General features: G+C 36.3%; 1 protein-coding gene and 1 long non-coding RNA gene across 2 annotated transcripts in view; one reads left to right on the top strand and one right to left on the bottom strand.

Annotated features, from left to right (window-relative positions):
- Positions 1-1,574: 1,574 nt before the first annotated feature.
- Positions 1,575-15,467, bottom strand: part of LOC130431737 (uncharacterized) — a 14,022-nt gene continuing 129 nt past the window's right edge. Inside the window, exons 2-4 of the long non-coding RNA XR_008908314.1 lie at positions 5,075-5,268; positions 2,452-2,529; positions 1,575-1,720 (exon numbers count right to left, since the gene is read on the bottom strand). This is a non-coding gene — a long non-coding RNA (uncharacterized LOC130431737). The remainder of the gene's footprint in view (positions 1,721-2,451; positions 2,530-5,074; positions 5,269-15,467) is intronic.
- LOC130431736 (protein AHNAK2) overlaps positions 6,220-15,467 on the top strand; it is a 25,170-nt gene continuing 15,922 nt past the window's right edge. Inside the window, exon 1 of the mRNA XM_056760904.1 lies at positions 6,220-6,605. Within this exon, the coding sequence (XP_056616882.1) occupies positions 6,554-6,605 (52 nt within the window). The 5' untranslated portion in view covers positions 6,220-6,553. The remainder of the gene's footprint in view (positions 6,606-15,467) is intronic.

Raw genomic sequence — 15,467 nt, 5'->3', positions numbered from 1 at the left:
AATGTAATGGGATAGGTTCAATAAGGCTTAACAAACATCAAATCAGCATTTTACCATCAGAGAACAGCATAATGTTTTGTCTCTGGTCAGTCAAAAAGCAATGACTGATGTAAGCACACAGACAATTCAATTATGTAGATGAAAGGAGAGACAGATATAAACGCGTTTATCGATGCTCATCAAATAAATCTGCTATTTCCATGAGTGAGAGGAGTCAAGAGTTGAGCTGAGTAAGTCCATCGTGTTCTCTTTGGCTAGCTGAACATGGTTTAGGAGCACATGAACTTTGAAATGTAGATGGGTAGATTCAACTAGATTATAATGTACACAACAATGTGTTCAGAGGTGTTCAGTAAAGAGACCATACACAATGAAGTGATATGTTTTTAATATCTTAGAATGAACTATTTATATCTGCATACCGCGGTCCCCTTGCATGGAATTCAACATGTTGTTTATACAGTAGCCCTAAACGGACAAACTAATCCACAGAACATGTTTTGTAAAAACATTATCTCATTCGGCAAAGAAGTGAAAACGTAACAACATCTTAGTCCTGGTCAGCCACCGAAGGGCTTCGAAAGGGAGGGGGAAGGGGTGGAGTGAGCCGTTGTTTGCAATTCGCAACCTCACCACTAGATGCCGCTACATGTCACACACTGGACCTTCAGAGATGTATATTTAAAACAAGTGGGTCAAAAAAGTGATGTGGGGGTACCGTATTCATATGCCCTCTCAGGCTGAATGGACAAATAGACACTGAAACACAAAAAAGCTTTATAGGGCAGTTTCCCGGACAGGGCTTAAGCCTAGTCCCAGACAACTTAAATGTTAGAGGTGTCTTAATCGAAAACAACTTGCACTGTCATATCTTACAATATATCAGGGTGTTTCTCAAGATGCCCACCAGTAATGTTTTTTGTAAAGTAAGTTTTTATAAACGACTTAAATATCCCAATTTAACCAAGGCCGAGTCTTGTTTTAGGCTATTCCTGTTTTAGGCTATTCCCTTTCTTGGAAACCGCCCCTAAAGGTATTTACAAAAAGGCAAACTACAGCATATCAGGGAAAATGGGTTTTATTTAAATATTTATGAAAAACAAATATCTCACAAGACAAGCTTCTTTTTTTTAGTTCTCTTGTAGATTTTTTCTTAAAGATTTTTTTTTGAAGAATTTGGGAAATCAAACAGTTCTGGGCCTGCCATATTTTCTATGGTCAATGGTGCCCCAGAATTATTTGGTTAGAAAAATTCACATTTGGAAACACGTTTGGAAGAATCATGACAGAACTTCAATTTTAAGATGAACTGTCCATTTAAATTCTTCACAAAGCTGCAGATTCAGTTTACACTCCAAACACAACTTTGCAACATGCATGGAAAGTTTTTAGTTCATATTTAATTTAAACTGTCAATAAAAACCTTAAACATCAATTTTTCAAAGTTGGACATAAATTTTTCTGGTAGTCTCTACTATTTCTGCATGTTGTGGTTCAGGTTACAGCACAAAACAATTGCTTGAGCATTGCTTGAAAAACAGAAGCTTCACTATCTTCCCTCCTCTTATAAATTGAATTAGCTCTAAATTGATTTATGAACTAACAAATCAACCGCACAGTATTAATCATTAGTCATCCTCTTCGTATTTATTCTGCATTTTCCATGACGCTGGTGTTTTTCCTGATGTCCTCTGGCTGGCTGGACAACATCCTTAAGGATCTGTTTAGTTTAATACATTGTAAATATAAAGCACATAATATATATATTATTAAATTATATTTTGTTATTTCACATAACAATTTATAAACATTGAATTAAATTAAATTAATTATTTCCCATTCAACATCAGTCGGAAACTACTTACTGTATATGAATGGCTGTATTGAGGTCAGTTAATATATTTCGTTTTACACAACATCACATTCTAGTGTAAATTTTGAATTCTAAAGAAAACCGTGTCTTTACAAATTCAATTGTGAATTCTTGTTTTGACAAAAAGGTCCTCTTTTTCCCACTCTAATTTCCAAGACAAACCAAGTATTTTAATCATGCCAAGCTTGTCCTCAACATTCACGGAACAAGACAGCAGTGGATTGATTCATAATGTAACTCTATCAATGCAGTCATGAGACACCGAGCTTACATTTAATCAGCAATGGCTCTAAACTTATTTCTACCCACGCATATTAAAGATGGTTTCCACAGAAAAAGAATACTGATAGATGAGGTAAACTATGTAAAAATATAACAATTTATGAAAATCAAAGGCTACTGTGTAAACAAGTAAGATTAAACCAAAGAGTGTCCCAAAACGCATTTAAGTGTGAAGAACCTCTTTTGTTCTTTCTTACACTACAGGTTCAGGACTTGGTGTAGCTTGTTAAAATGATTTGGCCTGCATCAGCACTCTTGGAACATCTCTTGGCCTACAGTATCACACGAATGGTCACCTGCAGCTCTGGCCTCCTGTAGTGAGTGCTGTTACATTTAGCTCATCAGTGTTTAATCTTTCATCGCTTCTGCGGGAGCTGCAGAATCGGCAAAACGCACAGCATCAAACACATGCAGTAATACAGTATCAGTTTCATCTACAAACAGCAGAAGAATCAATCCACGGGACATGAACACAACTATACTGTACAACATCTAAATGCAGAAGAGCATGTGCATAATACATCTACATAATAAACTAATACACCAGTTAAAAAGAACCATAAAATAATTTGAAACAATAATTTGAATTTTTGGTTTGATCGTGGGACATCAGACACCCACTAAAAACCCACACATTGTCTAAATGTTTTTTAAATGTCTCAGTAATAAAAATATATTGAGGGCATGCAGTGACATCACATCTAGAGTTTCAAAGATTATAGAAGTGATTTAGTGTAAAGGCTTGTATACCAGACTATATACATTATGTGAGTTACTGGATCTGAAGAATGTAATTTGTCTGATTCCTGATGGTTCCTTTTGTCAAATCACTTACAGTAGATGTGTGTACCTATCCATGATAACAAACTGGTATTAACTGTTGATGTTTCTATCATCTTAATCACCTATATTTTCCGTTATATATAACATGTATGGATTTAGGCCCTGTTTGACATGGCTTACACAATATTTTCATGCTTGATCTGTCTGAACTAAAAACACTTGCTTTGACGTCTTGAAATATAGCAGTGCCATTATTTTGTCTAAAGATGGACATTAGTAAAATTTCGTTTTTTAAAGGCACCTTTCTAGATACTGTCTTAATCTAAGCCCTTAGCATTGTACTGCATAATGCATGCTGTGCAACTGACACTATCCTATGAGAAACTTGAGGTTCCTGCATTGTGTTGTTATTGTATCGGATACAGTCAAATTTAATTTCACATTTAATCATCTATTTTACTGTTCTGTTTTGTTGTGGGACCATATTAGACAGATTATTATCACATCAGATACACATGTGTGATTAACCATCCATAAGGACAAGAATGTCCACAAAATACATGATAAAATCTGAAAATAACATTAGCATGTAATTGCTTAAAACTGACGGTTATGTTCAGCGTGGAATTGAATCAAGCAGCACGTGACGTTTTTAAAAGGTTAAAAATGTCTTGGCTGATTAAGTTCTGAGGTCACCTCTGGAATGAAGTGAGCATTACTAGCTGTATCCTTAAACTCAACCTTCTGTGCAAAAGGTCAAAACCTCTTCATGACTATAGTTTAATGGACTCAATTCCTAGAAATGAACATTCTGTGATAATCTACTCACCTTAATGTCATTCCAAACCCAAATGACATTCCTATGTGGGACCCAGTAGGAGACGTTTTAGAGGTTTCATTACAAGTATATTGAATTCTGCCTTTTAGGTGACACAGAACAAAGAAAGTCATGAGGGTTTGGAACAATAAGAGAGGGAGTAAATGATAGCAGAGTTTTCATGCAGGTCAACTGTCTTTATGGCTTTTGCTTTTAACACACATATTAAAGACATACTCTCCAGTCAGAGATGAGTCAGAAACTGGAGACTTAGTAGGATCAATACTCTGCGTGTTGGAGAAGTGGTGCCAGAGACTGAGACTAATATACGAATAGCTGCTAATTTAATTCCTGCTACAGGTGGCTCTGGATTACAGTCCTTCCCTATTACAATGAATTAGCTTGATGCTAATTTAAACAAGGCCGTGAAGGATAGACACTGTGGCTTCCTGTGGCTGTTACATCATATGGCATGCAATACAAGAGTTAAAGGGATAGTTCACCAAAAATTGAAAAGTCAGTCATCTTTAACTCAACTTCGGGTTGTTCCAAGCCTGAGATGTTTTGACATTTGAGATTGTTATTTTTCTACAGAGTTCTAGGGCACCTTTGATACACATTTTTACTATGATAGTTAATAATGTCCCGGATATGTATGTTGCTAACATTCTTACAAATATATTTCTTAGTGTCCATTAGAACAAAAAATACAGGTTTGGAACCACTTGAGGTTGAATACTTCATGACAGATTTTAAATATTTGGGTGAACTAATTCCTAACTAATTGAATTTAATTCCAAGCAACACATACACTAATGATATATGATATAATAATATCATATATCCATATATGATATTAAGTATGATATACATTTTGATGCAAGTTGCTTTGGATGGAAACTGTCTCCCAAATGTAAATATTAAAACTATAGTACAATGAACAGTATAGTACAGTTTATTTTTCCCAGTTTCCCAGAGTTCTAGATCGTCTACTAAACAGCAAAAATCTTAAAGAGACAGTTCAACTAAAAATACAAATCATAATATATTCACTCTCATGTCATTGATAACCTGTATGTGACTCTTTCTGCTGTGAAACACCAAAGAAGATATTTTAAGAAATTACTTAAAATAGTGTTTTTTGTCCATACAATGTAAGTCAATGGGAGTCAGTGTTGTTTGGTCATCAACATTCATCAAAATATCGTCTTTTGTGTTCTGCAGATGAAAAACGTCGTACAGCACCAATATATAATGAATATTAAAACTTCCAAACGTTATGGTATTACTGTATATTAACAACGTGTAGGATGCATTACCTTACAAATCAATGAACATGTGGTGCCTAATGATAGAAGATGATGGTCAGCATTAGCACTTTTGGTAGAAATAGTGAAGGCAAACTGGGTTGCCGGGCACATTCTGTTTTTCTCAAGTACCCAAATTGATTTCGGTGTGGAGTTTCTTGGGCAGAAGCCAGGAGCTAATGCAGTATCATCCTGCCACTCCCTGTCTGAAATGCAGAGGCATAAAGACATAGGGACATCTGTGACGGATTTCAAGAAGAGAAATTGGTTTACATGTGTTTAACTTTTAATATATATTACATATGTAACCTGCCATGACTAAAGTTCTCAGTTTTGTTTCATCAGTGTTAACTGTCTCAAAACTTCTAAAATACACTAATTGGAATTGTTGTCATACAGTCAAGTAACATAGATGTATAAAATCAACGTGGAAAGCATAGGTTCAATATTTTAGTGGTTTCTAAGTACTTGATAAGAAATAAGTTCATATGAAATCAGCTCACAGACTTTGACAAATAAACATTTATCTGGAAGCACTTATTGAACAATAAAAATATCATCTTGTGTACAAACCGATTTCATCAGGACAATGTCAAACAATGTCGTCTTGAATATTTGAGTTTCTGCTATTTGTTTGGTCCATATAAAGGATAAAATATTGATGTCGTTTGAGTGCCTCTAGGTCTCAGGTTGACGTCACAGTCTGGTCTGACATCACTTTTTATTCTTAGTTCTTGGATGATAAATCATTTAGCCCGTCCCATTTAGTGTCCATCTTCCCATAAAAGCATCTCTCATCCCTGTCTGACAAATTACCATCAAAGTTGTGAAATGTGAGACATCCCAGCTACACGTTGTCTCCTGCATTAGCTGCACCTCTGACAATATACAGTCACCTGACTGATAACATCCTCAACTCTTCTCTTCTCAGCCACACACATGAAAACATGTACTATTTCCTCTCAAATCCAATTACGCATCTCTGTCGCATGCCTATAAAGGTGGAATGTTTTCTTGTGTCCAACACCAATCAGCTGGTCGACTCTTTGCAGTGTCATCGCAGTGATTGGTCGAGGTAATCACAAGGGTGGGATGGGATGTTCAAGAAGGCGGGATTTACATCGTTCAGTTTAAACCCCCGTCCCAAGTCAGCCATACCCTGTGTACTTGGTTTAGCCTGCTGCAAGAGTGTTTATTCTGCGAGGGAAGAGAGTGCTGACTCCTGAATAGTGGAAAGTAGTGTGGATGAGGCAAAACATCTCTCTTCCTCTCTCTCCCAGCCAAAGTTAGAGGTGACTTTGTTCCTGTACAACAGCTCAGACTCTCATTTTCTGACTCCGGCTGCATCAGGAGAGATTCGGGAAAGAACCAGCAGGTTCTTAAGCAGGAAGGCGAAGACGAAGCTGCCCGAGCTGAGAGGTGAAATTTGGGCAGGACGTGAGCAGACTTCAATTTTGACAGCGTGTGAAAGAGATACAGACGACAGGCAACATGTGTGACTGTTTTCACCTGGCATTTCCCAACTGGCATGCATCAGCCACTGGTGGGCATCCTTGTTTATTTCTCTCTCTCTCTCTCTCTCTTTCTCTCTTTCTCACTCTGCATGCTCTGTGCTCGCTATTTTTATCTCTGCACAGAGCAGCACTGGCACTCTTGCAGTTAGGGAGTGTATGTGTGTGTGTTCGAGGAAGATTGGTGCTGAGCTTGTTGACAAGCATCACTGCGTTTCTCTGCTGAGATGACGCTGCACTGTGTGTGTTCTGGGTGTGTCTGCAGTAAAGTCGGCGTGGCTATGATGTTGTGGGTGTGTCAACTGAGTTATGCAGTATTTTATTAACGACATCTGCAGTGTTGTGTGCGTTTACAATATGGAGTGTAATTTCAAGATTGTTTTAAGAATATTACGTTTTAAATATTAGCAATATTAGGACATATTACAATTTCAAAGAATAAGTTATGGACATCAATATTGTCCTAATAAACACATTTATTTAATCTACATAGTATAAATAAATAAAATAAAGAATGCATAGTGCTCATTGTATTAATGTGATGTTGAACTTTGGAAAAATACTTTAGCTCAGTTATATTTTATGTGTCTGTCTTAATTTTTTGTACTTCCTTTAGTTGTGTCATTCCAAACAAAGTGTCTTGATAGTGATGTCCCACTTGGTACCATTAACAAAGACTTGGAAATCCAATTGACCAATAGGGCTCTAAGTCGTTCTGTTCCCTTGTCTCATCCAACTCAGGAGAATGACAGCTGTTGTCTATTTGGTATAGTTTTCTTTTGGCCTTGAGGTGAACTTTAAGTCTTTGTGACTTATAAGTAGACTGTAAAGTGAACTAAATGAGAAAACAGTAATTGGACATAACCTTGAAATCGTTCCTGTTCATTGAAATAAATAAATATTGAGCTAAAAACTCAAGGAAAACAAAATTTAAATGTTGCTTTGAAAATAAACTGAAGTTAGTATAAAGCACTAAAATTATAATAATAAACAAAAACTAAAATAAAAAAGTATTAATCTTATCTTAAAAAAAACCTAATAAATTATAAAATGACCAAAGCATATACCGAAAATTTATAAAACTTTAACTAAAATTAACAAAAAATCTAAATATAATATCTAATTTCATAATTAATTTAAAATGAATATTTAAATATAATAAATAAACTAAAATCAAAGCTATAAAAATTCAATGTGCAATAAGCAATTCATCCATGTCAACACAACAAATACTGTACATTACAGCATAATTACATGATTTAATTCAACCAGGTGAGCTTGTTTTTTTAGGCACAAACTTCTGTAGTGCTATGTTTTTATTATAACTTAATTTGTACAGTCCAAATAAATGCTTAAAATATGACGCAAATAAAATGAATTGTAAAATGAGTACATTTCAAGACAATAGTTTATCAGAATATAAATTAAATGAATTGAATATGAAAAAAAACTTTGTCAGAGATGCTGTTGGGCTCAGCACAATTCTTTGTAAACTTGCAAGACTTGAATAGTTGCCAGAACACACGGATAGATGACCATATACAAGGGACACCTTGTGTTCAAAATTTACCATTGCAAAAATGCCACATTTTAAAGGTGATAACCACAGTTGACAAATTTTTAACACAACATTTAAACTTCATTCAAATATACAAACACTGGATGAAAAACCACAGACTGAGTGAGAGTGTGAGAGTGGGAGAGAGAGCTCTTAAAATATTACAGCATCAGCAGAGAAAGGCCATAAAGTTCAGGTACACATTGATTATATCCACTTAGAGCCCATTCCTCAAAATCATCCATTAATCTCATTCTCTCACTAATGTCCTCCTGCTAATGAATAAACAATGAAGTTGAGAGTGTTTGTGTTTTTCATGTGGGTGGAGCATTCTTCAAGAAAAAGCTTTTCTGACCTGCATGGCTGGCACACCTTTCTTGTAAATTCCTCTCATGTAATGTCCCAAATACCGGATTATTACTGTACGATCCAAAATCTCTAACCATGAGGCTGTCATACCAACTTGTTTTTATCACCAGCGTCAATATCGTTTTTGTAACCCAGAATGTCAAAATGATATCATTAAAGTACTGGCACTCAAATGTATCAAATAATGTTTCTGATTGATTGGAAACATGAGGGAACTAGGTCCCATGTTCGTAATATGGGGTAACATCCAATTCTGTTTCGAGTTTATTTACCCCTCCGTCAGTGAAATTCGATTATATTTTGAATACACTTGACTGTGAAAGAGTCTTGTGTATGATGTGAGCAGTACAGGGCAGAATTCATGTCGCTCTCTGTAACTCACTGAGCAGCTAATTGACCATATTAGTGTGACTGAGGAGCACATCCTCCCAGGTGGCCACAACAAGGCAGTAAACAAGCACTAATGCCTGTAATCATGGGTCTATGTGCTTGCATAGTGGGTCAGTATTTGGGAAATTCCAGAATTTGTATTACGTATTTTGCAGCTACTTTACATTGGATCTGTCCTGACCTACCATGAAACCTTATATTACATTTCATGCAACATTTGCGATTTAATTGTTGCTGTTATCGCATTCTATGAAATCATATCAAGCACATTTATAATCTATTTTTTACCTGGAATCATTTAAAAATGTTAATGTAATTAATAAGCAATGTTTAGTCATTGTTCTGATATTTTCCAATTTGTCACTGACAACCTTTTATTTGAGAGGGGTAGAAACCGTGGGCCAAGCCTTTAACCCCAGATTCAGGTCTGCTGAGTATAGCCAGGGATTGGGAAATGCGAGTTGATTTAAGAAAGACTTAGTATCTCCATGAAAATCGCAGTGACCAACCTGTGGCCGGACATGGTTCGGCGGTCCAGCTCCAGTAGGACAGTCCTCATATTTGAGTTGACTGTACCTTGGGAAGGGGCCATTAACAAAGGATTTGTAAGAAAGAATCTCCGGTATGGACAGCGAAAGTGTTCCCGGTGGAAGTGGGCTGCAGGTGCTTTGTTTCCAATTCCACTACAAGGCTGCTTAAGAAAGTGGGGATCAGAGGACAAGCCCAACGGACAGAAGTCAAAGAACTTGCCACTGTCGCTGAGAGAAGCAACCACTGGCTGTGGTTTAAACCGAAGGACACAATCTTGCTGCCAAGTGAACCTGTAATAAAATGGTGTTGTGTGTTGTATTGTTATAACATACGGGACCATGGGCACTGAGCTTGCATTAACGGAGCCAGTGGGACTATATCAGCCTTAGCCAACGGGTTTGCGCGTATGGTTGTGTTGACATTTTTGGTAATTTTTTGTAATGTTATGCCATACGGGACCGGGGGCACTGAGCTTGCATTAACGGAGCCAATGGGAATATAACAGACTTAGCCAACGGGTTGGCGCATATGGTTATGTTGATTTTAGTAATGTGTTGAAATGCTATGCGATACGGATCCGGGGGCACTGAGCACACATTAGTGGTTTGGGTAGTTGTGGCCTAATGGTTAGAGAGTTGGACTCATGACCAGAAGGTTGCCAGTTCGATTCTCAGGGCTGGTGGGTAACGACTGTGGTGGCTTTGGCTGCATTGATAGCTACCCACTGGTTCTGCAAGATGAACTTGAAACAATGCTACACACAGCCAGGTCTGATCAACCTGCGGGGGGCCTCCCTTGGCTGAGGGTGTCTTGTGATAGAACACCCAATGAAGATGAGGTGCACAACTGATGATTTGTCGCATTGATGGGAACCATACAAAGGGAATTAACAGCAGCACCTCACCAAAAGACATCTATTACTCAGGCTAATGTGATGAAATTGGGACACACAACTCATTAGATGTCTCTCTGACAATGGCAAGGAAAGTTAAGTATGCTATGTTATTCTATAATCATTTATCCCCCAAACCCAGAGGATGTCTACCCGACGAACCAGTGGAACCTTAAACCTCCTTTCTTCTGTACATATTCTTGACTGCTTCTCCCTGCATAAGGTGTGGAAAATGTCCTATTGGGCAATTCAACTGTGTTGAAATTGTGAGATCATAACAACTAGTCATTTTAAGCGATTCTTACATGCAACATTTGCCACCTAATTGTTGCTGTTATCGCATTCTATGAAATCATATCAAGCAGTCTTATTAGAATTTTTTTACCTGGAATCATTTAAAAATGTTAATGTAATTAATAAGCAATGTTTAGTCATTATTCTGATATTTTCCAATATGTCACTGACCTTTGAATTGATTTTTGCTATAAAGAGTGTGTTTATCAGTCTGGCTAGTGGTTAATATTATGGCTATTTATATTTTACTAAATTTATATTAATGATAATTTATTTTAATTAAATGTAATTGTAATAAATAAACAATAAAATCTGTTGAATTGTGTTGTACGTTAAACTGATTAAAAAAACAATTTGTTGAAAGGTACTGTAGTTTTGTCGTATTTAAAGTCACCATGAAATGAGGAAATTTCTAAGTGTTTTACACATTGTTGCAGTGCTTATTTTAAATTATTTATCCGTGATTTTATTATTTTAAAATTCTTTTGGACTTTAATTGATAATCTTTAATCAAAAACATTAAGCTCCTTTCCCCTCTCAACAACAACTCTTCACTTTCGGCTCAGAGATGCTGTTTTTTGTAGGCTAACCCCGAAGTAAGCGCTGCACTGGTTACCTCGACCGAAAGCCTATATGCATTTTTCCCATAGACTTTTGGAAGATCACAAAAGATAAATTCTGAGATAAACAAAGGTTTTGATGTTTACATGTTCTGTCAATCAAGATAATCTTAACAAATTAACACAAAATTTGTTACTTTTGAAGGCGAAATACAATCGGCGGAAGTAAAAAGGCATTAAAAAAAACCATAGACTTTGGAACGATGGAACCAGAAGTCCTAAAATGCTAACTTGCTTCCAGGTTTGCATACAAAAATATGTCATCTCTGAGCCACCCTATGGCTAGATATTTTAGCCCTGAATTTTTCAAATTTTAGTAGCAGTTTCACTCACATATACTTCACGATATGGAAAAGAAGTCAGTCACAACATCCGTTCATGGTGACTTTAAAGAAAACGTAAGGATGTTAGGCACATTGACATATAATTGTTGAGAAAGTTTAGCCAAGTCTCTTTTGCTTGTTATCAGAAATAATCTACAGGCACTATTGTTTGCGTATGTGAACCGGAAGTTAAGTTCGGTCCATGAAAGCGTGCATGCACAAAAACTTTTGTTTATGTTGTTGCTTTGAAACCGTCTACATCTTTTTGACAGTGCTTTTGCATACTGAGCTTGCAGTTGTGTCCATTACAGTTTTAAATATCCTTCAAAAACAACTTCTTTGTATTACTGGACGAATAATTTGATTCACTTTATCTATGTTAGGTCATCTTAAAATGGTTAAATACGTTTTTATAAACATGAACAACACTATTGTGGTATAAATGTGTGCATGCACTCAGATGTATGTATCGGATAATGTCAAGATGTGAAAGTCTGAAACAGACATGTTTGGACACTTGAAAGCTTTTATTTAAATATCAAAGGGGTGATATTGTCCAACTCTGTCACTCTCTATTGTTTTTACGCTCATAAAAATATTCATGCTTTTGGTTCACAGCAACTAAACAGTAACTGGTGTGCAATTGGTATGATGTGATGAAGTGTGACCACACCTCTGCACAATATCCAATAGATCACTGGGCAAATACTGTATGAGTCATATTAATCTATCAGGCTGTAGTTTTTTGTTTAATCATCGAAATGTAATCAACTTTCCTTCTTAAAGCTATGCCCCATGTTCACTGAAAAATCTAAATGGTTTAGCAAGTAGTCAACCACATAAGGAACAACCCCATTTTGGATAGGATAATATCCTGTGCTTATTGTTCTTGTAATAGCGATAATGCCAACTACACACATAAAATGATTGACATGTATACAGTAAATAAGAAACTGCAGTTCCTCTACATCATAAACAGAATCTATGTGTGTTTACACTTTTTGTACTTTACTTTTAAATGCTTTATTTATCCTAGTCATACAAATTAAACTGTAACATGATTAGCTTGGTCACTTCTTATCTCTTTTAGAGCAGCACCCTATCAGCAAATATTTGATTAGGGAGTAACTATGTTATGAATTTACTAAAACTGGATTTCTCTGACCATTCAATGACAACTTTATTTATGTAAATCATTTTACCTTCACAGTTTGTTGCTTCTTAAATTGGCTATTTGTTTGATTTTATCTTATGTGTAGTAATACACACAGAAAGTTATACACACACACAATCTGTATACTGTGTTGAGGTTGACAAAATGTTCTGCTTGCTTTGAGTAAACTGAACCTGTTTTAAGAAAGGGATCTCCATTTAATCTTTTGTCTGTTCTTTGTGTCAATAAAACAGAGCAACACATATCCCGATCTTATAAATCACCATTCAAATCCCTGTACACCATGTCTATTTCCTTCAGCTCAGATTTTAACTTAACAAACAACAATGGCAACATTCATTGCAGAACAGAAGGACAATTACAACCAATTCTAATCCACAAACTTTGCACAGAAAAGCACACAAATCTCTAGAATTTTCAATTTTATTCAATCATGGATACGTGCATGTGCACACAATGCATTCAAATGTTTGTTCAATATAATTGTGGTAACAGCATCTAGAACCAAGGCCCAGAAAATGGGATGTGCCATACCTTAGATCTACAAAAAGGGTAGAGCTCTACTAAAGCAAGCACTAACTGAGCAATCGTATGATGTATATGTATGCTGTGGATTTGGTGAATTACAGTGTGGAAACACGGTGAAATTTGTTTTCGACATCAGGTAGGTTCCAACAAAAAATACTTTAACTAAATTAACCTCGTTAAAATGTACATGATCAGTTACTTTTTTTATTGATTTAATGTAACAAGAAAATCTTGGACAATATTGCTAACTTTTCACTTTACTTCTCAGTATTTATTAAAGACTTTTTTTCTAACAGTATTTTCAAAGGAATTAGTTATGCTTAGTTTTGCATAAAAATAGATTAGTAGCCTGAAGTTTTTCTTCCAGCCATAAAGTTTTTTAATAGTTGATGTAACATTATTCCTGTTAAAATAGTAATCTTAACGTAATTGCAAGTAAGTCATTGGGAATGCATTCAAATAAAAAGATTACTTAAGATTTCTGTGTTGGGCCTACACTAATCAGTTTTGTTTGTATTACCATCAAATCTAGTTCCTAGTTCCAATATTTTTTTGCATGAGAACAAATGGGGAGATTAAATTGTAATGAATAAAATTTGAAAAAGATAAACTTGTTGGTGTTTATGTTTGGTTATGTTGGGACGTAGAAAGAGTTATATGGTTTTATGTGGTGGCGTTTGAGTTTATCATTGTACTAAAGGGTGAGCTTGTTCTTAAAGTCCCCTAATCCAGAAAATGCACTGTTGAATGTTATTTTAACATATCTGTGTGTCAGGAGTGTGTACAGAACCACCCTAGAATGATAAAAATCCACCAATTCATTTAAAAAAATCCCCAAATCAACCTCAACTGTCCTCTTGAACGAGCTGTTGGCATTCTTTCAGTAACCTTAGAGTACCTGTAAGAGCACGCACAACACATGACTGTTTTCGGTCCATCTAACGCAGATGACGCGCATACTCTGCATTGTGTATCTCTTCACATTTCTACACTGAGGTTGTTTAAAACGGGGCCAAATGCTTTCGCCAAACTGCTCACGGCCCTCACGCAACTTCTGTGTATCTGTATGTATGAACATTACTGTTTCAGCAGTTTTTTCTCGTGTTTCTGCATTGCCCTCATATAGTTCAGGTCTGTTTTCAATCTCCCTATTGTAACACAAAGTTGGGATGCATTGAGAAAAAGTAATAATCTTACCAGAGAAAATGACCGACACTAAGCAAAAGCTGTTTTTCTCAGGTTTAATAAGCCTGTTTTGCATCGTCACAGTCATCAGCCTACATACAGATTCCAGCAACAAAACATAAAAGGTCTCTAACTTCGGTCACAGAAACAAAACAAGAAAAGAGCCAGCGGAGCTGGAGCATGTCAATTTAGTTCTCCCTGCCTCGCTCTTGTGCAGAACTTTATTAACGTAAATACACAAAGTGACCGTACACGGTCTACATCGTGTAAGCTGCACGGTGCAGTGTACCTGGGGAGCAAGTCTGTCGGGCGGAATCCTCGCATCTCCAAAACCATTCTTTTTCAGGAAATAAAAAAAAATGCATATTTTTTTTAATGATTAAACATTGTATCGTTAAAGTTGGTATTATACCTTATATTGCTGTCATACACTGTTGTGTACCAGCATTAACAAAACATTTCCCCAAAACCATGTTTAATCGGAGATACAAGGTTTGTGATTTGGGAGCAGGGAGATGCGAGATTACGCTGTGATTGATAAAAATGGTACGGACACAAACGTCGCTGCTCCAAGCAGTGTTCATCAAAGTCTGCAGTCGCGTTGAGCCTTTTGACAAGAGACGACGGGGCTTTAAGAGCTAATGAAAGCGAATGATCGGGGTTACATACATCTTCCTAAACTCTAGTTTAAACGTTAGAGCTGTGAGTGATGCAATATCAAAATAAAACGATAAATTGACTAGGCTGTCTAATATAGGGGGAAATTAATCTGCACGCAAATAAAGTCGGCGGTCGCGTTAAGATTCTTGACTAGAGAAAAGGTTCCAATAGTTAACCAAAGCTAACGACTGTGGTAACATACATCTTCCTAAACTCTATTTTTAAGGTTTAAGCAATACAAAAAACGACGAGCTGACTAGGCTGTCTAATAGGCGGAAATTAGGATAATCTGCTCGCAAATTTATCTTCGTGGCTCAAAGGGCTTCCATCTGCACCGAAGCATTACAGCTATCGATTTTTAACAAAACAG

The sequence above is a fragment of the Triplophysa dalaica genome, chromosome 11 (genome assembly GCF_015846415.1).
Source record: "Triplophysa dalaica isolate WHDGS20190420 chromosome 11, ASM1584641v1, whole genome shotgun sequence".
In the NCBI taxonomy this organism is placed as follows: domain Eukaryota; kingdom Metazoa; phylum Chordata; class Actinopteri; order Cypriniformes; family Nemacheilidae; genus Triplophysa; species Triplophysa dalaica.
The sequence above is the reverse complement of the archived record's forward strand: the minus strand, read 5'-3'. Positions and strand labels throughout refer to the sequence as shown.